Source organism: Malania oleifera, chromosome 3 (assembly GCF_029873635.1).
Source record: "Malania oleifera isolate guangnan ecotype guangnan chromosome 3, ASM2987363v1, whole genome shotgun sequence".
Taxonomy (NCBI): Eukaryota; Viridiplantae; Streptophyta; class Magnoliopsida; order Santalales; family Ximeniaceae; genus Malania; species Malania oleifera.
Window position 1 is genome coordinate 121,086,310 of NC_080419.1, and position 22,251 is coordinate 121,108,560.

Below are 22,251 nucleotides of genomic sequence, written 5' to 3' on the forward strand. Positions count from 1 at the left end.
TAAAAAATTGAAAATAAAAGATAAAACTATTTTCCACCACGATTTTTCATTATTTTCTAGTTATTTAACCCAACTAGTGTTCTTTAACCTAATAAAACCGAGCGTTCTTTTTCCTTTTATTTTTGGTTATTTAGTTGTTTGGTAGTTTTGATTTACTCTGCAGTAATAGCACAATACAATGATAAATCTTCGTTCCCATTGATGGAATGACAAAATCAAAGTGAAGCAATGATCCTGAGCAAAACCCTAACCTGTCAAAACATAAAGTTTAGTCCGATGCTGACATGCTGGCCCACATTTTCGTGCTTGATAGCAACTTGATGATGCTTTGAAAGTCTACCACTCTTTTCAGTTTACACAATATATACATACCATATTCACATGAGTTAGTCTTGGTTTGGGCAGAAGTTGCAGAGTTGACAGCAGGCCTTCAATGGCAAGGAGGAAAGTTCTTGCATGGAATAATAATACAAGCAGCAGTTTCCGTGTGTCAAGCCATGCTCAGCTTCTCAACTTGTGCTGCCTTTTTTGACTTTGGGATCAAGAGGGAAATTAAGTATCTTATAGCAGTCATAGTTGCCTGCTATCTTATTTCACACCTAATTATCTATTTAAATTTTTAAATATAAAAATATTGATATTTTTATATTTAAAATATATTTAAAAATATATATTAATTATTATAATTTAATTTTAAATGGAAGAAAAGTTATTTTTTAATTTAAATTAACATTAAATAATTTTAAATTTTAAATTTTAAATTTAATTAATAATATTATTTTTGTTATAATTTAATATGATAGGAACATGTTATAAATATACATTAATAACAAGATTATAATAAAAGTAAGTATTCAACCCTACTTATTTTATACACAATCAAACACCACTTTTAACTTTCAGTACTTTTCCAGTTTAACACTTATTATCAGTACTAATTAAATTCAATACAACACTTATAACTTTCAGTACTTTTCTAGTTCAAAATTTGCATTTTTTCTCTTTATAGATTTGTTACTAAAGATAACAAGAGACCGAACTGTTGTCATCTTAATAGCAAACTTATAAAGAGTGATAGTTTGTAGACATCCTAAATTGTTCAGGCTTATAAAATAAAAATAAATAAATGTTGACTAGGGAGTTGACTCGTGCCAAAAAAGTGACAGTTAATTAAAATAAAAAGATTTAATTTAATAGGGTTTTTCGAAAGGAAGAGGTATGCTTTTTCTATAGGAGTCAATTTTTTAAAATTGTTCCAAAATTGTTCATCCAAAATTGTTCCAACACATTTTATTTATTTTTAATATTAAAATTAGCTTTTCAACAGTATGAAGTAGTGAAGTATTAATGGTTCTTAATGCAAGCCCACATTACTTGGAACCTTTTGAAACATTAACTTAAATAATTAAATAATTATATATGAGTTGATTGTAATATTTTCATCCTGACTTTCCAAATCATTCACACCAACAATTTTTTGAATACTCATCCTCACTAAGCAATTATTCACACCAACAATTTTTTTGAATACTTCTACCCACAATTAGCTTTTAAATATAAAATACCCATCATGCAATCTTTTTATTTATTTTTATTTTTTATTTGAATGCTTCCACCAACAATGGAAATTGACGAATTTAAAGTAGGATGGATTTCATTTGCATTTGTGCATTTGCATTTGCATTTGCATTTGCTTCGGCAGTGCATATAAATATCTGCTGTTCTTGTCTTTTGTGTAAAAAAATAGATAATAGAAAAGAAAATTTTCTCCCACTTTCTTGTTTTCTCTCGGAGATAATTCTCTCTCTCTCTCTCTCTCTCTCTCTCTCTCTCTCTCTTTCCTTCTTCTTCTTCTTCGATATAATTTATTTTTTCACATAGCTCAAAATCAAACTGGGTCTGATAAGGTATCAATGCTCGCCTTTCTTTTCCCTAGCTGGGCGCTTCTGAGGATCAGTCTTCTCTAGCTATTGCTCATCGAATCCAAAGCAAGGAAACTAATATGGCAACTGAAATGGTTCTCAGTTTTGCAACAGAGGAAGTATTAAAGAAGGTGGGTTCACTGGCATCTGAAGAAATAAAGCTTGCGTGGGGTTTCAAGGGCGAGCTCAAAAATCTTGAAGGATCACTGAAAATGATTCAAGCTGTACTGCATGATGCCCAGAAACGGCAAGTAAGGGAAGAGACTGTTCAAATTTGGCTCAAGGATCTTGAAGAGATAGCTTATGATGCTGAGGATGTTCTGACTGAATTCTCTTACGAAATGCTCCGACGTCAGGTAGAAATTCAAAATCAAGTTATGGAAAAGGTACGCTACTTCTGTTCATTCTTTAGCCCCATCGTGTTCCGTATCAAGATGGCTCATAAAGTGAGAAATGTCAATATCTCACTGGAAAAATCTAAGAACGACGCAAATAGCTTTGGGCTTATATTGATGTCATCTAAAGATCCAATTTCTCAAATAAGAGCGAGTCGAGAGACCAACTCCGCCGTAGATGATTCAAAATTTGGAAGGGAAAATGATGTATTAAATATAGTAAACATTGTGACTAGCTCATGCAGTAATGGTCTCTCTGTAATTCCAATAGTGGGTATGGGAGGCATCGGGAAGACTACGCTTGCTCAACTAATCTACAAAAATGAGCGAGTAAAAGTGCATTTTGACGTGAGAATTTGGGTCTGTGTATCTGAAAATTTTGATGTTAAAAGGATTCTAAAAGAGATTTTGGAATCTCTTACCAAGGAAAGTTGCGGGATTGAAAATTTAGATATCATCCTTGAAAACATTAAGGATAAGTTGGAAGGGAAAAAATATCTTCTTGTATTAGATGATGTTTGGAATGATGTTGAGAATAAGTGGGAAGATTTCCGAAATCGTCTGCTGCCAGTGAGTTCAAAAAAAGTGGGAAACAGCATTGTTGTGACTACTCGAAGCCACAACGTGGCTTCAATTATGAAGACACTTAGTCCTCATCACTTGGGGAAACTATCAGAAGAAAATTGTTGGGCGATATTTGAGAGAATGGCATTTGTAGATGGTGGAGCACTGAAGACTCAAGATTTTATTGATATAGGAAGGGATATTGTGAAAAAATGTGGGGGCGTGCCACTAGCAGCAAAGGTGCTGGGAGGGATCATGCGTTTTAAGAGGGAGAAGCAAGAGTGGTTGTCCATTTTGGAAAGTGAAACATGGAATTTACCAGAAAGTGAGGATGGGATCATAGCAGCATTGAAGTTGAGCTTTGACAATTTGCCATCAGCTTCTTTGAAACAATGCTTCGCATACACTGCAATTTTCCCCAAGGATTATGTCATTGAGAGAGTAAAACTAATCCAACTATGGATGGCTCAAGGATTTCTTGAGTCATCTCAAGAGTGCCGTTTGGTGATGGAAGACAAAGGTAATGTGTACTTCAATGTCCTGTTGCAGAATTCCTTGTTTCAAGATGTTGAAAGGGATGAATGTGGGGATATCGAAACATGCAAGATGCATGATCTTGTGCATGACCTTGCGCAATCCGTTTCCAAATCTGAAATCCTGGTTTTGGGGGACGGATATCAGGGGAATGAAATCCCTGCACTCCGACATTTATCATTGACATATTATGGAGAAGGAAAGCAAATAGTTAGGAAGGGCAAAGGTAAAAAATTACGCACCTTAAGGGTTGTTAATTTTTCCGATGAGGAAGTAGTTTACCCAAAATGCTTGAGAGTTTTAGATTTAAGCTGGAGTAAAATTGTGGTGCTGCCAGATTTTGTTGGGAAGTTGAAACATTTAAAGTACCTTGATGTCTCCCGTACTGACATTGTAAGATTGCCGGATTCAATTACCAAGCTATACCATCTGCAGACGTTGAATATAGAGTTATGTTATAAGCTGCAGGGGCTACCAAAAGAAATGAGAGCATTAATCAACATGAGACATTTAGGACTTGACCCGGGCAATGCAGTGAGAATAATGAAGGATGGACCGATTGAGATGAGGCGGTTAATTCATTTGCGGACGTTACCGGTGTTTGTGGTGGGTCGGGGCAGGGGACGCCGAATTGAAGAGCTGGAACCCTTGAACGAGCTCAGAGGACAATTATGGATTTGCGATCTACAGCATGTGAGGGGTAAAGAAGAAGCTGAAAAGGCAAATTTGAAGGGAAAGAAAAACATTGAAACATTGGTGCTTCAATGGGGATGGGCTAATGGTGGTCGTGGTGATAATGATGATGTGTTGGAAGGGCTGCAACCACACTTAGATCTGAAGCGGTTTAAAATATATGGGTTTGGGGGTATTGCTGTGTCACCATCGTGGATGGCGAAGTTGTTGAATCTTCAGGTGTTCGAGATACACTGGTGCCCTAAATTGAAATCCATTCTTCCCCCAAATTTAGAGGGCTTCCTGCCCTCCCTTCGAGAGCTGAAAGTCGGCCGGTGTGAAGAATTGACGTCTCTGCAATTCTGTACATCTCTCAAGAAATTAAGCATAGAGAGCTGCCCAAATCTGGAATCCATGCCGGCTGATTTACTAAAATTGCACTCCCTCTCAGATTTATGTATTGGTGAGTGCAAAAGATTGAGCAGTTTGCCAGAAGGGCTATTGTGCTGCCTCCCCGACTTGAAGAGGCTAGTGATCGGAGGGTTTAATGAGGAGCTGGATAGTTTCCCCTCACTTCTCTGCAGCACCAACCACCACCGCCACTGTCACCACCAATTCCAGCTTGAAGGCCTATTACTGTTTGGCTGGCCTAAGCTCAAGTCTCTGCCCAACCATGAACATGAACAACTTCTTCCCCGCCTCTCTTCCCTACAATTTCTCCTGATTGAGAAGTTTGGTCTTTTGGAAGCTCTACCGGAGTTGCTTCCGACAAACCTTCGAAGTCTATTTCTTAAGGATTGCGAAGACAATGAGCATCTGGTGGAATCCGTGCGAAGCGTCGCCAAATCAAGAAACTTGACTGTTAATGGTTACAGGCCAAATCAAGAAACTTGACTGTTAATTAATAGAAGAATTTATATTTTCATTTATACTATGCTAAATGAGAATTTTCTTACTTTCTTTTCATTTCCTTTTTTTTTTTTTTTATTTCATTCTCTTTCTCCTCTCTTAGCATTGAGAAATTATTTTGCATTTTTTTTTTAAATAGCGCTTTTGAATATTAAGTGTATGTAATTTATTGAACTAAAATATATATTATAATACAATTATATATTAAATTTGTTAAATATTAGAGATTAATATTGTTATTAATATAATGTTTTACTATTTGCTATTTATGGGAACTTTCATTACGCCTTCCCTCATTGATATTATTATTATTATTAAACTTTTTAATATAATTTTTTAATTATTATAATTTATATCTTAGAAGCTATTAAAATAATATTTTTTAATACTAAGAGATCAAATTATATATTTAATTTATTGAATCTTAGGGAGTGATATTGTTATGAAAACAATCTATATTCACAATATGTAAATAAAAATAACTAAATCATAATATAACTTATTGATAATAGAATTATAAGTATAATTTAACAAATGTAAATTCTTCAATGCCATCAATCTACTACGGCATTATTTTAAAAAATTCAACCCCAACGAATTGTAACATCATTCTAACATGAAATTTTACTTAAAATCTAAATAAATTGCCTATGAGTACAAGTTTGCTAATGCAACTAGGGGTGAGCAAAATTCGGTGAAAACCGAATTAACCGAATTAATCGGTCGAAATTGGTCGGTTCGGTTTGGGTAAAAATCCCGGTTCGGTCGGTTCGGTTATAATTCTACAAAATTTCGGTTAATCGGTTTCGGTTCGGTTAAGGGTAAAAAAAATTTCGGTTAACCGAATTACTAATTAATTAGATTTAAATATAATTTATGAATATAAATTTTGCTTGTGTAAGTGCATTAAGAAGTTTAATTAACCTATTTGGATTCTTTGTTCTATGGTAAAATATTATTTTCATTAATAAAATTAATAAATAAGGTATTTAATTAAGTTGGATTTGGTTTTAAAAAAAAATTATAATTGTATTATATTTCTAACAATTAATTTTAAATGACTTCGGTTAAAATCGGTTAACCGAATTACCCGAATAGGCAATTCGGTCAGGGTCGGTTCGGTGTCTTTCGTTAATTCGGTCGGTTTGGTTAATGATTTATATTAACCGAATTTTTCGGTTAATTCGGTTAATTACCCGAATTTAACCGAACCGACCGTTTGCTTACCCCTAAATGCAACAAAACTCAAATCGAGCCTTGTTTGGTTTACCTTCTCCATGAAACCATGCCTATCACTAATTTACAAGTTTGCATTTAAAACTCAAATGATGGTTGGTGTTTCACTTATAGGCGAGATAAATATTCTCCTTGAAATGAGTATTCTTTTTTAATAAGATGGATTATAACAACAATTTTATAAATATAGGAAATAATTATTTCCCATAGTGCCCTTTGGAATGTAGAAAATTTACGGTCAGTTTGGAATAAGAATTTTATTTGGGACAAGCAAAAAAATAAATAAAGAGAAAACTCATTTCACATTGGATTTTCCTTCAACATTAAACATTGTTAAAAATGATAGTTTGTTTTAAGATAATTAAAGATTAGGAAAAACTAAATCTGAATGATGTATAAAATCAAAATTTTGTTTATGGATTTGATGTAACGCCTGGCCCCGGAGTACTACTACACTTGTGTAACACACCTGTTTCTAATAAACATACATATACAACCCGCCCTGAAAGGGACGTATAGGTGTTTCATATTGATTTGTATTTTCATGCACATCGGAAAACATAAACATTCATACGGAATCTAATAGACATACCAGAGTTTTTAACTGTATCCTTGCATATATACGCTTGTACTTAAAACATAATATGTTCTTACATCCCCAAAAGACATTCTGAACCAAGTTCAGTACATATACAAAACACTTAGGTAAACTACTGACTAACTACGCTCCAAGTTCTTCTGGAAACTACGACCAATGCCTTGCAGGACTTGAAACAAAGGTTGTATGTTGGGGTTGTTGTGTTGGAGCCAGGAAATGCATTGTAACAACCCGAAAAAAAAAATAATATTTAAATATTAAGAGAGAGAAAAATGAAAGCAAAAATAAAAGGGAAGCTGCCAAGCTTCCTCGACGAACACAAGGTTTCGTCGACGAAGGCTTTAAGGATTTTGTCCACGAACACAAGGTCTCGTCGACGATAAAGTACCGAGAGGCGGTTAGGGCTGCTCTAAATTTTGTTGACGAACACAGGACTTCGTCGACGAATTTACTGAAGTGTTCGTCGACAAAGTGACGTGTCTCGTCGACGAACCTGACAGTATAAATAGTGGAAAGACGAGATATTTCTCATTTTCCAGCGCCTCTCTCTTTCTCTCCTACGACTCTCTCTCCATTCTCTCTTCATTCTCGGCCCTACTGGCCACCGGATCGACGATCCGAAGCTACCGCAACTCTCCTGGCAGAATTCTCCACAAGTCTGCCGGAGTGGATTGTCGAGAAAATAAAGTTGGATTTCATCCCAAATTCAGGGTAAAGTATTTTATTCAGTTTTTGACTTTTTGGCAGTTATAGGGAATGATGTAGACTAAGAAATACTGGTGTTTTGTTATGGGACATTGTGTTTTCAGGATGTTGAGTTAGGAATCCTGCGGGTATAGAGCCAGATTTTTATAGGGGCTTTTCAAAGTTGAGGTAAGGGAAATATGCTATGCTAGGAGTTTTTGTAATGATATTAGAGATTTTATAGATGCATAACTATATATGTATATATGTATATAGTATCAGATCCCTGAGGAAAGATACACGGACAGATACAGATTACAGAGCACGGTACCATTGCTAGATAGAGATAGAGTGCAACCACATATCTTAGATAGTATGTGGGTACCGTCAACCGCGCTAGAAGAGTATGCGCTCCCTAGTACACTGAGTTGAGGGGGCCAGTTTGACGAAATAGTAGCCAGTTCCGAGCTTAGGAGAGGATGCAGTTTGGCCGGACTGAGGTAGTGTAGAGTATGATGACCTATCTGGAGGGCCGACTAGATAGAGTCTCACGTACGGGCCGCACAATCCTATCATGAGGGGTCAAATCATGACATACAAAGTCCCAGGGATAAAAGCATAGTTATATATATATATATATATATATATATATATGTTTACAGTTTTACGATATATGATGAGTATAGTATGATATTACCAGTATGAAAAGTAGAAAAACAAATGATACAATATGTTTTAAATTGTAAAAGAAAGATATGTTTTACAGATGATTTATTACATTGCAGTTCAGTTATTATTTTTAAAAGTATCCTTAACTTAGTTGTCACACACTAGTAATAGCATATTTCCACTTACTGAGCATCGACTCATCCCATTACTCTAACATTTTTCAGGTGAGCCAGTGAGGCGAGCAGATCAGGCTCGCGAATAGAGGGTAGCTCAGGTCACCCTGGTTATAGGGTGAGTTTTTGTCAGAGTGGTGTATGTTTTTGGATAGATGACACTGGAGGGACATTTTTGTATGGTCTGTATATTCTTGATTCTGGTATTGTACAGTTTATGTATAAATGGTTTTATGATTTGTGTTTCCGCTGCATAAGAATGTTTATTGTATATATTTAAAAAAAAATGATAAGAATTTTGAGGTCATTACACATGTGAGCTGAGCTGGAGATGCGTGAGCTACAAGCTAGAGACGCGTCCGTCCGCGTCCATTAATTGTAAAAGGATGAAATTGTAACGACCTCAATTTCATAATATAAAATGTAACGTAATAAATAAAATGGTCAACCCGAACCCATGGGTAACGGGGACACTTGTCAATAACAGTGGAAACATAAGCAGCAGCAAGCATAAAATCTAAATCATCCATCCATAAAGTATAACACCAGAGTTTACTACAACATCATAATACAGTATTTATATACATCCTTATAAACATCAAAATAACTCTAGGGTCAAACAAAAAATGATTCTGACCCTAGTACAAAATCTCACCCTCCCAACGGGGTAATATCACTAACTCCACTGCGGCTACGGCCCGCTGGTCACTTAGGGTCTCTTGAAAAATATATTTAGTTCGGGGGTGAGACACTTCTTAGTAAGGGAAAATAAATTAAATACAGTTGTGTGACAACATTAATATTTAAGGCATTTATACATATACAGTACATTTCATATTTCTGTAAACATTCATCATATCATACTGGATAATCACATACTTTCATATTTACTAATAAATCATATTGTACATAAACCATCTATGATAACTGATAGTACTGAAAACATACCCAGGATGAATAGTTAGCTAATGTCATGTATTACCCCCCCATGACGGGTTGTGCAGCCCGAAGTGGGACCCAACAATGGCTGGCCGACCACTATCGAGTCAAATATGTCTGTAAATACAATGGGCCTGCCACATCCTGGTTCGAACTGCCAGTTGGACATCTACAACTCTACACTGAAAGCCACACCGACTATCCATCTCCCACCTCCTCGTGGGGTGGTTAGCACAAGTCTGAACATAGATATCTGATTTATATAGCTACGGTACTGAGCTCTTGAAACTGAAAGAAACTAACATCTAAGTTCTGATAACATATAATACATTATAATATAGCATCTTTCATAATTACGGCCTTATGCCAAATATTTCATAATTACGGCCTTGCGCCGAACATTTCATAAATATGGCCTTGCATCGAAATCATACACAAATACGGCCTTGCGCCAAAATCATACATACATACGACCTTACGCCGAAATCATACATACATACGGCCTTACGCCAAAATCATATATAAATACATCATTCTGAAAATAATCATTTAATCATATATTTGAAAAAATCATAATGTACTGTATACTTTCATAACTTCTCAAATCATACTGCATTCATATCATTATCATATCATAATATTTTCCACATAAAATAATATTCATGCCGCACATTTTCTGTGTAAAACCATACATTACATTTTAAAATCATACTTTATGGCATCTCATACATATATATACACATTTCAACATATAGCAGTATTTTCTCAAACGTACATTTTCTTTCGTAATCTATAGCTATAATACATGCTTTCCAGAAAATAACTTTTCTCATAAATAATAATAATTTGTATGAAAATAATGACTTTTTTAGTTTATTCCCTTACCTGACTATTGAGAAAGCCCTTAAAATATCCTGGTTTAACCCCCGTAGGATTTCTTGATCAATACCCTGAAACTGAAAACTCTCAGTATTAAACTTCAGTATTTCTACTTGTATATTATTTCCTATAACTGTCGTAAGACCAAATTTGGTTTAAAAAGTCTTACCTCAACTCAGGGATGATTTTCAATTTGCTTTCACCAATGATCCGTTTCGGAAGATTTAGAGTGAACTTACCCAAAAGCGTCGTGGTGACTTCAGATCGTTGAACCGGCGTAAATCCGTCCCAAAAACAAAGAGAGAGAGAGAGAGAGAGAGAGAGAGAGAGAGAGAGAGAGAGAGAGAGAGAGAGAGAGAGGGCCGAATAGAGGAGAGAGAAAATGAGGGATAGCTTAATTGTGAAGTAAAATCCGAATTTTTCTATATTTATAGAACTGGATTCATCGACGAGCCACGTCATTCGTCGACAAATCCTTCTATAATTTCGTTGACAAAATTTAGTCCTCGTCGACAAAATTCAGTCGGTACAAAACCTTTCTCGGTATTTCTTCATCGACGAAATTTAGTCTTCGTTGTCCAATTTTCTTAAACCCTCGTCGACGAAGCCCTGATGATTTCCCCTCAGTTATTCCTTCTAAAATGCAATGTCATCGACTTCCTCCTTCTATTACTGTTTCCATTTCCCTTCCTCCTTATTACTTAAATCCCATAATTATTCGGGTTGTCACAAAAATTCCTCAATTTTTTGATTTTTTGTGATTTATTGTGATTGATTATCAGCTACCTATAAATAAAGGAGCTGTTGAGTGATAGAATGTACAGAGAAAAACAGAGAGGAGGAAGAGAGTGTGAGGTAGAGAGATTGTATTTTCTTTCCCGGCGATTTAAGTGAATTATGGTATGCTCCGTGGACAAAGGTCGATCTTGACCGAACCACATAAATTTCTAGTGTCTCAATTTTACTGATTGCTTACAGGGTCCTAACAAGTGGTATCAGAGCCAAGTTTGGAGTAGAAAGGCCAGATTGGAGTTTTTCACTGAAATCAAAGCTCTGTCCAGTGGCTCGAAATTGAATTTTAAGGCCACCATCATGTTCACCTCGTTGAGATGAAGGATCTCTATCTGTTTTCGGATCTCTATCTGTTTTTGGATCTCCTTCTTCAGACCTCTCTGAAATTTCCAGGCCTTCATTGCCTCATTCGGTATCATAAATGGAGCAAATCGGGATAACTCTTGGAATCTAGCAGCGTGCTACTGAACTGTCAGCTGCCCCTGCATCAGACTCATAAATTCCTCCATCTTTGCATTTCTGACCATGGATGAGAAGTACCGTTCAAAGAATATTTCTTTGAAATAGGCCCATGTCATCACTACTGGAATAGGTCGATGCTCCTCCAATATTTTTACTGATTCCCACAATCTCTATGCCTCTTTTGTCAACTTGAATGTTGCAAAGGCTACTTTCTGCTTCTCAGTGCAATTCAGAACATCTAGGATTTTCTTGATCTCTCAAATCCAATTCTCAGCTCGAATCGGATCTGCACTTCCTAATAAAACAGGAGGCTTTAGTCGGGTGAACTGATCTATAAAACAGCTCAACTTAGCCATAGGATGGTCCTGCCCCCTATTTGTTCACACCACCTTAGCCATAAGTTTTTGTGTGAAATCCCGTAGTACCACTGTAGAGTCACTGCCAGCCTCATGGCTGACACCCTCGCTACTACTGCCTCCTACGTTGGCAGTATTATCCCTAGACTCCATCCTGAAGAAGCAATTGTGAAAATCGATTAGAAGCCCACTAACCTACTTATCAGGCAATACCACAATACTATAAGCTCATTTCCCTAAATCAACATTCCTACTACTGACATACTCTGAGAATTAAACATTCTCATTCTAACTCAAGTTCCGCCCTTCCACTTGGAAATGAAACCGTCAATAAATTGTTGTGATTTTTTGAACCCTCGATTGATCTAGAAAAACACAGAATTATGTCAATAGATTTTTGTCTCCATGTAATGACCCGAAAAATAAAGGTTTTTTTAAATAAAGAAGAGGGGGGGAATGAAAACAGAAACAGAAGGAGGCAGTAGGCTTCGTAGACGAACGCTTTGCGTTCTTCGATGACATTGCACTTTGGATGGAATAACCCAGAAGTAACACACAAGGCTTTGTCGACGAACACAGGGAGTTCGTCAACGAGTGCATAAGGGGACCTCGTCAACAAAGTCATGCCTCGTCAATGAGAAGATATCAAAAAGGGTTTTTGGGATAGTCTGAAATTTGTCAATGAGGGTGGAAGTTCGTCTACGAAATTATTAAAGGACTCGTCGACGAGGTGACGTGTCTCGTCAACGAATCTGGCTCTATAAATAGTGAAAACCTAGATTTTTGATGAAAAATTGGCACAAGAAACCTCATTTTCTCTCTCTACGCCCCTCTCCCCTCCTCTCTTCGATTTCGACCTCGTTTCATGCCGGATTGACAATCTGAAGCCACCACGACACTCCTAGCAAAGTTCTGTGCAAGTCTACCGGAGCAGATCATCGATGGAAGAGGTTTGAAATTCGTCTCAAATTTAGGGTAAGGTGTTTTGTTCAGAATATGCTTCCCCTACAGTTATAAGAAATGTTGTAGGCAAGAAAATACTGATGTTTTGTTCTGGGGGATGTTGTTTTCAGGGTGTTGAGTGGAGGACCTTATGGGTGTAAGGCTAGAGTTCAATGAGAGGCTTTTCAGATTTAAGGTAAGGGAAATATGCTATGTTAGGAATTTTTGTAATGTTATCAGAGATTTTACACATATGTATATACCAGCTTATTACCCAGTTTTACAGAATATGAGTTTTAAATGCTTGTGTGACCTGAGTAAATATTTATGTGATGAAGAACTTACATAGTTTTTACAATATATCATACTATACTGATTACACAGATATAGACAGTATGTTACAAATATTTATCCAGAATAGTATATTATAGTTTTACTCAGATCAGTATGTTATAGTTTTATACAGATCAGTATATCATAGATATTTATCCAGAATAGTATATTACAATTTTACTCAGATTAGTATATTACAACTTTATTCAGAACAGTATATACAATATTTATAGTTTGTCATGTTTCCTATTACCATAACATATAGAGTATACAGACAAAGTATATAGATAGAGTATGTAGACAGAGTATACAGACAGATATATAAAGATAACATCAAGATGCTACTGATACAGAATATAGGGATTACAGAGTCTACAGTACAGAAAGATAGTGTTATGGTAATTTTGGAAACATGATGAAAACAATAAAGGAGTATAAATTTGTATATGTATATATATATATATAGTATCAGATCCCTAAGGAATGATTACAGACAGATAAAGATAAAGATTACAGAGCACGGTACCATTGCCAGATACAAATAGAGTACAACCACATATCTCAGATAGTGTGTGAGTACTGTCAACCGTGCTCGGAGAGTATGCAGCTCTCCAATTTGCTGGGTTGAGGGGCTCGGTTTGATGAGGAAGTAGCCAATCTCGAGCCTAAGAGTGGATGCAGTTTGGCCGAGTTGAGGTAGTGTAAAGTATGTTGACTTATCTGGAGGGCTGACCAGATTAAGTCCCGCCTACGGGCAGTAGTTGCATCTCTGGTCTGTCTCCACTCCTACCAGCATATCACAAGTACGCAGTTTCCCCTTTAGAGTCAACCATAAACAGAAAGCATGTTTAGGTTGGGATCCGTTGAACCAAACTTCCTTTCTCCATGAAACTCTAGGCATTTTTCCTCTCCAGAATTCGTAGCATCTGTGTGAGCATAAATCCCACCCTCCCATCAACTCAATGGCACATCCAACACTCCCAGATTTGACAAGAAGTTGATCTCTAATCTCTAGAATTTTCTTGAAGAGCTGGGAATCCTCCTTCTTTACTGTAATCCCCCAAATATTGTTGTTCTTTAAGTAGTTATGGTGGATCCATTTAGTCCATAGAGAGTCCTTCTTGGAATGTATATTCCAAAGAGCTCTAGTTAGTAAAGCTTTGTTCCAAGAGCCCAGATAAAAAATGCCGAGACCTCCCTCATCTTTTGGAAGGTAAATGTCGTGCCAAGCCACCAGGGGTTTCTTCTTGCCACCCCGTAAGAAGACCCTACACACCTTAATAATCTATGTGAGCACATTTAAGGGGACAGGAAAAATGGCAAGCCAAAAACATTCCACCCCTTGAATGATAGAATTCAGAATTTCCAATTTCCCTACATATGATAATGTGTTACCTAGCCATACTTTAGCTGGTCTAAGATTCGATTAATTAAGGGACTATAGTGAGCCGAAGTTAATCTTGAAGCCAACAATGGAACCCCCAAATAACGAAATGGATAGTCCCCTATCCTCATACCAGTAATATTCAGAATCTGCTCCAGTTCTTGATCTTTGATTCCTGCATAGAACAAATTAGACTTCTGGTAATTTACAGCAAGGCCTAAACATTTAGAAAAATTATCAAGACATTCTATTAGGCTTCTAACAGAGATGGGCCGCACAACCCTATCTTGAGGGGTCAAATCATGATATATAAAGTTCCAGGGATAAAGCACAGCTATGTATATGTACACAGTTTTACAGTATATGATGAGTATAATATGATATTAGCAGTATGAAAAGTAGAAAATACAGATGATTCAGTTATATGTTAAATTGTGAAAATGATGGACATGCTTTACAGATTTATTATTTCACTACAGTTCAGTTGTTACTTTAACAGTATGCAACTTATTCGCTACACACTAGTAATAGCATATTTCCACTTACTAAACGTCGACTCACCCCATGACTTTAACATTTTTCAGGTGAGCCAGCTGGGCGAGCTAACCAAGCTCGCAGATAGAGAGTTTATTTGATTACACTGGATTATTGGGTAAGTTTGTGTAGGGCTTTGTGTTTTTGGGCAGATATTTTGGAGAGAGATGTATTATATAGTATGATTTAGAAATACAGATTTATGGTATTGTATGATGTGTATGGATGTATGGATTACGTTTCCGCTGCATGGGTATGATTTTATATTCAAATTTACCCTGGTGCCTTCTGAGGCTCAAGTTTCATAGCAAGGGGTATCAGAGTAGTTCATATAATATATATATATAAATGATGTAAATTTTGAGGTCATCACACTCCAAGTATACAAAGTTAAACTCAAAGATCTTATTCTCATCCTATACTCTGGTAAAGTCTAGTCTACAGAACTTAGCAACCTAAGCTTTGAATATTTTCATAACCAAGCAATGTGAATCACATCACACTTTCGGTTAGTTAAGGCTCTGATACCAACTATAACGCCCCAACCCTTTATACAGCCCTAGAGTGCTACTACACCTGTATAACACACCTATCTCTGATAAACATACATACACAACCCACTCTGAAAGGGATATACGAGTGTTTCATACTTATCTGTATTCTTATGCATAGTGGAAAACATAACATTCATACAAAATCTAATAGACATACCCAAGTTCTAACTATATCCTTACATATATTCATACTTAAAACATAATCTATTTTTATAATCCCTAAAAATACATTCTGAACTAAGTCTATTACATATACAAAACACTTTTCTAAACTACACATAATACTATGCTCCAAGTCCCTCTAGCAACTAAGATCGATGTCCTGCAGGGCCTGAAACAAAGGTTGTATGTTGGGGTGAGACACTTTTCAGTAAGATGGAAGATATTATATTAGTGTGTGACAACATATGTTTAAACCAGTAAAAAGCAGTTACATACTTAAAGCATTCTCAATCTTGTAATATAGGAGATATATATATATATATATAGTTTAATATCATAACAAGCGAGAGTTCCCGAGGTTAGGTTAGGGTACAGGCCCATACACTGTACAATCCCTCTACCCGGTACTCAAACCTATGACTTTACCCATTTTAGTTTTTAAATAATGTATATGCATATTTAGAACACCGTCCATCTTTGAAACAATCAAACTAATGCTAGTACTACCCTATGGCGCGGGTTGTGTGATCATAAAGCCCTAATCAAGCCCTACCTTGCGCAGGCATTCTCGGTCATTATGGTTATTATAGTCCAACTGAATCTAATCCACATGGTCCATTAATTCACCAATGGCCACACCTACCTAGCCAACTATCTTAATACCCACACAGAGAAATAGATGTGTGGTTGTACTGTACCTGAATTATAGCAATGGTACCGCACTTAAACTTTTTAAGGCTTCCATAAAATATTGAGCTTTTTAAGGCTCTCATAATAAAAAGTTGTGATCCCAATATCATATATACAATTTACAATAAGACAAATTAACTTGTTTCCAATTCATAAATCACCTGTGCTGTTCTAGTATTTTCACAAACTCATTCATTCGTGTGGTACACACACTCTCGGTTTAACCCTTTTCACATATAGAGCTCGGTATCTAACCGACACCTGTTTTCTACATTCTAATAACAATTTGGAACTTCAGTTCCCATAGTTCATATACATATTTATCAGTTCAGTATATTCCATTTCGTATCATATGCCACACTCATTTGGGTAAAAACATGCTATACATAGTATATGGTTCGTAAAATATCATTTGGACTGCAAACAAGGGTTTCTAGCATCTCCTACTTTAAGTTTAATACAAATAAAATTGTTTTGAGAAATTTGGAGGTCATACGACTCTAGTTTTTACCAAAACGTAAGATCATAAATTCGGAATTTTTACCCAGTAAACTTTTCAAATAAGTAGTCATATCGTACATATAAACATAAACTAACTTTATAATGGTTTAGTTTTCTAAAAATATTGATGTAAACAAATTCCCTTACCTATTTCCTGAAAATAAATAAACGTTCGAAAACTGACCCTTGACCTTTTTCACGAACTCAAGAATCTGCTCCACTAGTATTAAAGATCTTAGCTCCCTAATCCTCGTGATAACTTCCGATCATCGAAATGGGCGACAAACGACGAAGGATCGAAGAGAGAGAGAGAGAGAGAGAGAGAGAGAGAGAGAGTTTTCCAGTTCTAGAGAGAGGGAGAGGGAGAGAGAGCTTTTGTGATTTCTTAACCCCTATGTAATGAAAAATGATATTTATAGACCCCTTGACTCAGTCAAATTTGTTGACGAACTGGTGCCTTCGTCGAGAGCCACAGAAGGCTCTTCATCGACGAACCCTAGTTTGATATTTTTCCTGTTGGTCAAGATCTCTTTGTCGACGAGATTCTAAATTTTGACGGCGAAGCACAAGAGGGCCTTCGTCAACGAGAACCTGGACATCGTCGACGAAGTCGGCAAAAATTTCCTTTTTACCCTTTTCTTATTTTACGGGTTCGGGTCTCTACATGACTTGTGCCAAAAAGTAACGTTAATTAAAATGAAAAGATTTAATTTAATATGGAGTTGATTTTGACTTTTTTTTTTTTGCCTTGGGAAGGAAGTGTGTGGGGGAAGAGGTAGGCTTTTCCTATAAGTTAACTTTTTAAAAGTCAGTTTCAACACATTTTATTTTATTTAATATTAAATTTGACTTTTCAACAGTGTGAAGTAGTGAAGTATTAATTGTCCATTCTTAATGCACACATTACTTTGAACCTTTTGGAACGTTGACTTAAATAATTAAATAATTAAATATGAATTGATAGTAATATAGAATTCTAACGCACGCAACATTTTCATCCTCACTTTCCAATCTTTCACACTAACAATTATTTCTAACAATTATTTGAATACACATCCTCACTTAGCATTCGTTCACACCAACCATTTTTTTGAATGCTTCAACCCATATGCAATTAGTTTTTAGATATAAAATTGACTTATCACCTGTTTTCATGCAATATTTTTATTTATTTTTATTTTTTATTTGATGCTTCCACCAACCATGAAAAAAAATAGAGAATAGAAAAGAAAATTTTCTCCCACTTACTCGTTTTCTCTCAGAGATAATTCTCTCACTCTTCAACTTCTTCTTCTTCAGTTGAATTTATTTTTTCACAGAGCTCAAAATCAAACTGCGTCTGATAGGGTATTAGTGCTCGTCTTTCTTTCCCCTCGCTGGGTGCTTCTGAGGATCAGTCTGCTCTAGTTGTTGCTCATCGAATTCAAAGCAAGGAAACTAATATGGCAGCTGAAATGGTTCTCAGGTTTGCAACAGAGGAAGTATTAAGGAAGGTGGGTTCACTGGCATCTGAAGAAATAAAACTTGTGTGGGGTTTCAAGGGCGAGCTCAAAAATCTTGAAGAATCACTGAAAAAGATTCAAGCAGTAATGCATGATGCCCAGAAACGGCAAGTGAGGGAAAAGACTATTCAAATTTGGCTCAAGGATCTTGAAGAGATAGCTTATGATGCTGAGGATGTTCTGACTGAGTTCTCTTACGAAATGCTCCGACGTCAAGTACAAATTCAAAATCAATTTATGAAAATGGTACGCTACTTTTGTTCATTCTCTAGCCCCATCATGTTCCATATCACGATGGCTCATAAAGTGAGAAATGTTAATATCTCATTGGAAAAATCTAAGAACGACGCAAATACCTATTGGCTTAGACCAATGTTAGCTATAGATCCAATTTCTCAAATAAGAGTGAGTCGAGAGACCAACTCCGCTGTAGATGATTCAAAATTTGGAAGGGAAAACGATGTATTAACTATAGTAAACAAGGTGACTAGCTCATGTAGTAATGATATCTCTGTAATTCCAATATTGGGTATGGGGGGCATCGGGAAGACTACGCTTGCTCAACTAATCTACAATGATGAGCGAGTGAAAAAACATTTTGATGTAAGAATTTGGGTATGTGTATCTGAAAATTTTGATGTCAAAAGGATTCTAAAAGAGATTTTGGAATCTCTTACCAAGGAAAGTTGTGGGATTGAAAATCTGGATACCGTCTTCGAAAACATTAAGGATAAGTTGGAAGGGAAAATATATCTTCTCGTACTAGATGATGTTTGGAATGAAGATCAGAATAAGTGGGAAGATTTACGAAGTCGTCTGCTGCCAGTGAGTTCAAAAAATGTGGGAAACAGCATTGTTGTGACTACTCGGAGCGACAAAGTGGCTTCAATTATGAAGACACATAGTCCTCATCGCTTAGGGAAACTATCAGAAGAAAATTGTTGGGCGATATTTGAGCAAAAGGCATTTGTAGACGGTGGAGCACCGAAGACTCAAGATTTTATTGATATAGGAAGGGGTATTGTGAAAAAATGTGGGGGCGTGCCACTAGCAGCAAAGGTGCTGGGAGGGATCATGCGTTTTAAGAGGGAGAAGCAAGAGTGGTTGTGCATTTTGGAAAGTGAAACATGGAATTTACCAGAAAGTGAGGATGGGATCATAGCAGCATTGAAGTTGAGCTTTGACAATTTGCCATCGGCTTCTTTGAAGCAATGCTTCGCATACACTGCAATTTTCCCCAAGGATTATTTCATTCAGAGAGTAAAGCTAATCAAACTATGGATGGCTCAAGGATTTCTTGAGTCATCTCAAGAGTGCGGTTTGGTGATGGAAGACAGAGGTAATGAGTACTTCAATGTCCTGTTGCAGAATTCCTTGTTTCAAGATGTTGAAAGGGATGAATATGGGGATATCGAAACATGCAAGATGCATGATCTTGTGCATGACCTTGCACAATCTGTTTCCAAATCTGAAATCCTGGTTTTGGAGGGTGGATATCAGTGGAATGAAATCCCTGCAGTCCGACATTTATCATTGACAGATTATGAAGGGAAGCACATAGTTGGGAAGGACAAGGGTAAAAAATTACGCACCTTAATTTTATCAAAGTCAAGGGCTGTTAATGTTTCCGATGAGGTGTTGGTTAACTCAAAATGCTTGAGAGTCTTAGATTTAAGCGGGAGTAAATTTGAGGTTCTGCCAGATTCTGTTGGGATGTTGAAACATTTAAAGTACCTTGATGTCTCCTATAATAGAATTGAAAGGTTGCCGGATTCAATTACCAAGCTATACCATCTGCAGACGTTGAATATAGAGTTATGTTATAAGCTGAAGGGGCTACCAAAAGAAATGAGAGCGTTAATCAACTTGAGACATTTGGGACTTGGCCCTTACCATGCACGGAGAATAATGAAGGATGGACCGATTGAGATGAGGCGGTTAATTCATTTGCGGACTTTACCGGTGTTTGTGGTGGGTCGGGGCAGGGGACGCCGAATTGGAGAGCTGGAACCCTTGAACGAGCTCAGAGGAGAATTATGGATTTGCGATCTACAGCATGTGAGGGGTAAAGAAGAAGCCGAAAAGGCAAATTTGAAGGGAAAGAAAACATTGAAACATTGGTGCTTCAATGGGGTAATGATAATGATGATGAGGTTGGTATTGGTGATAATGATGATGATGGTAGTTGGGGTGATAATGATGATGAGGTTTTGGAAGGGCTGCAACCACACTTAGATCTGAAGCGGTTTAAAATTGAAGGATTTGGGGGTATTGCTGTGTCATCGTGGATGGCGAGGTTGTTGAATCTTCAGGTGTTGGAGATAGACCGTTGCCATAAATTGAAATCCATTTTTCCCCCGAATTTAGAGGGCTTCCCGCCCTCCCTTCAGCAGATGAAAGTCACCTGGTGTGAAGAATTGACGTCTCTGCAATTCGGTACGTCTCTCAAGAAATTAACCATATTGCATTGCCCAAATCTGGAATCTGTGCCGGCTGATTTACTAAAATTGCACTCCCTCTCAGATTTAAGTATTTGTAAGTGCAAAAGATTGAGTAGTTTGCCGGAAGGGCTATTGTGCTGCCTCCCCGAGTTGAAGAGCCTAGTGCTCGGAGAGTTTAATGAGGAGCTGGATGGTTTCCCCTCACTTCTCTGCAGCACCAACCACCACCGCCACTGCCACCACCAATTCCAGCTTGAATCACTACATCTATATGGTTGGCCTAAGCTCAAGTCTCTGCCCAACCATGAACAACTTCTTCCCCGCCTCTCTTCCCTACTAATTCTCCGGATTGAGACGTTTGGTCTTTTGCAAGCTCTACCGGAGTTGCTTCCGAAAAACCTTCGACATCTATTTCTTATGGATTGCGAAGACGATGAGCATCTGGTGGAATCCGTGCGAAGCGTCACCAAATCAAGAAACTTGATTGTTAATGGCCAAATCAAGAAACTTGATTGTTACAAAAATTAGTGGTTTTTTTTTTTTGTATTTTATAAAAATTTCAATATTTGACTGAAATTTCCCATAAAAATGTGAATAAGTAGAGTCTCATTTTTCTCATGCTCTCTTCCCTACAATTATGCAGCAGAATTACTCCCTCACTAATTCTCCCTGTGCTTGTTTTTATTTATATCTTATAGCTTTTTAATTATTAAGTGTTGAAATTATCTATCTAATTTTTTTGTTACAATAAAATATAATTTTATTTCAACAACTTTTCTTAGAGATTAATATAATTTTTTGCTATCTACGCCTTCCCTCATCCGATAGTCTTATTCTTATTATTATTATTATTATTAAAATTTTTAATATAATTTTTTAATCATTCTTTGGTTTACCATTTCCTATCACTAATTTACAAGTTTGCATTTGCCTTTTTTCTCAGCTTCATCTTAAGCAACTCAAATAATGATTGGTATTTCACTTACGGACATGAGAGGATAAATATTCTCCTTGAAATGAGTATCATCTTGGAATAATATAGTAATAATTTAGTAAATATAGGTAATAATTATTTCTCATTAGAAAACTTATGGTTAGTTTGGAATAAAGATTTTATTTGGAAAAAAATTAAAGAGAGAACTCATTTCTCATTGCATTTTCCTTCTATATTAAATATTGTTAAAAACGATAGCTTGTTTTAAGATAATTAAAGATTAGAAAAAAACTAAATATCAATAATGATGTATAAAATTAAAATTTTGTTAATTGATTTGATATGTTTTTTTGTTTTCTTTCTTACTTTTCTTGATAATCAAATATAAAAATGTGGTAAAATACAAAAAATTTGGTAATACTTCTTTGGATTATGTGAAAAATATAATATAATATTTTTTCATTAGTCATTAGTAGTAACAACAATAACA

General features: G+C 36.2%; 3 protein-coding genes across 3 annotated transcripts; all 3 read left to right on the plus strand.

Moving 5' to 3' along the window:
* The first annotated feature begins 1,634 nt into the window (after window positions 1–1,634).
* LOC131150621 (putative disease resistance protein RGA3) lies at window positions 1,635–5,214 on the plus strand. The gene has a single exon (XM_058101455.1). It carries the CDS (start codon window positions 2,003–2,005, stop codon window positions 4,979–4,981), a length of 2,979 nt encoding a protein of 992 aa, XP_057957438.1. The 5' UTR covers window positions 1,635–2,002; the 3' UTR covers window positions 4,982–5,214.
* A 12,931-nt stretch (window positions 5,215–18,145) lies between these two features.
* On the plus strand, window positions 18,146–21,445 carry LOC131150622 (putative disease resistance protein RGA3). The gene has a single exon (XM_058101456.1). It carries the CDS (start codon window positions 18,327–18,329, stop codon window positions 20,619–20,621), a length of 2,295 nt encoding a protein of 764 aa, XP_057957439.1. The 5' UTR covers window positions 18,146–18,326; the 3' UTR covers window positions 20,622–21,445.
* LOC131150623 (putative disease resistance protein At3g14460) lies at window positions 20,675–21,445 on the plus strand. Its single transcript, XM_058101458.1, has one exon. It carries the CDS (start codon window positions 20,675–20,677, stop codon window positions 21,353–21,355), a length of 681 nt encoding a protein of 226 aa, XP_057957441.1. The 3' UTR covers window positions 21,356–21,445.
* Window positions 21,446–22,251: the final 806 nt, after the last annotated feature.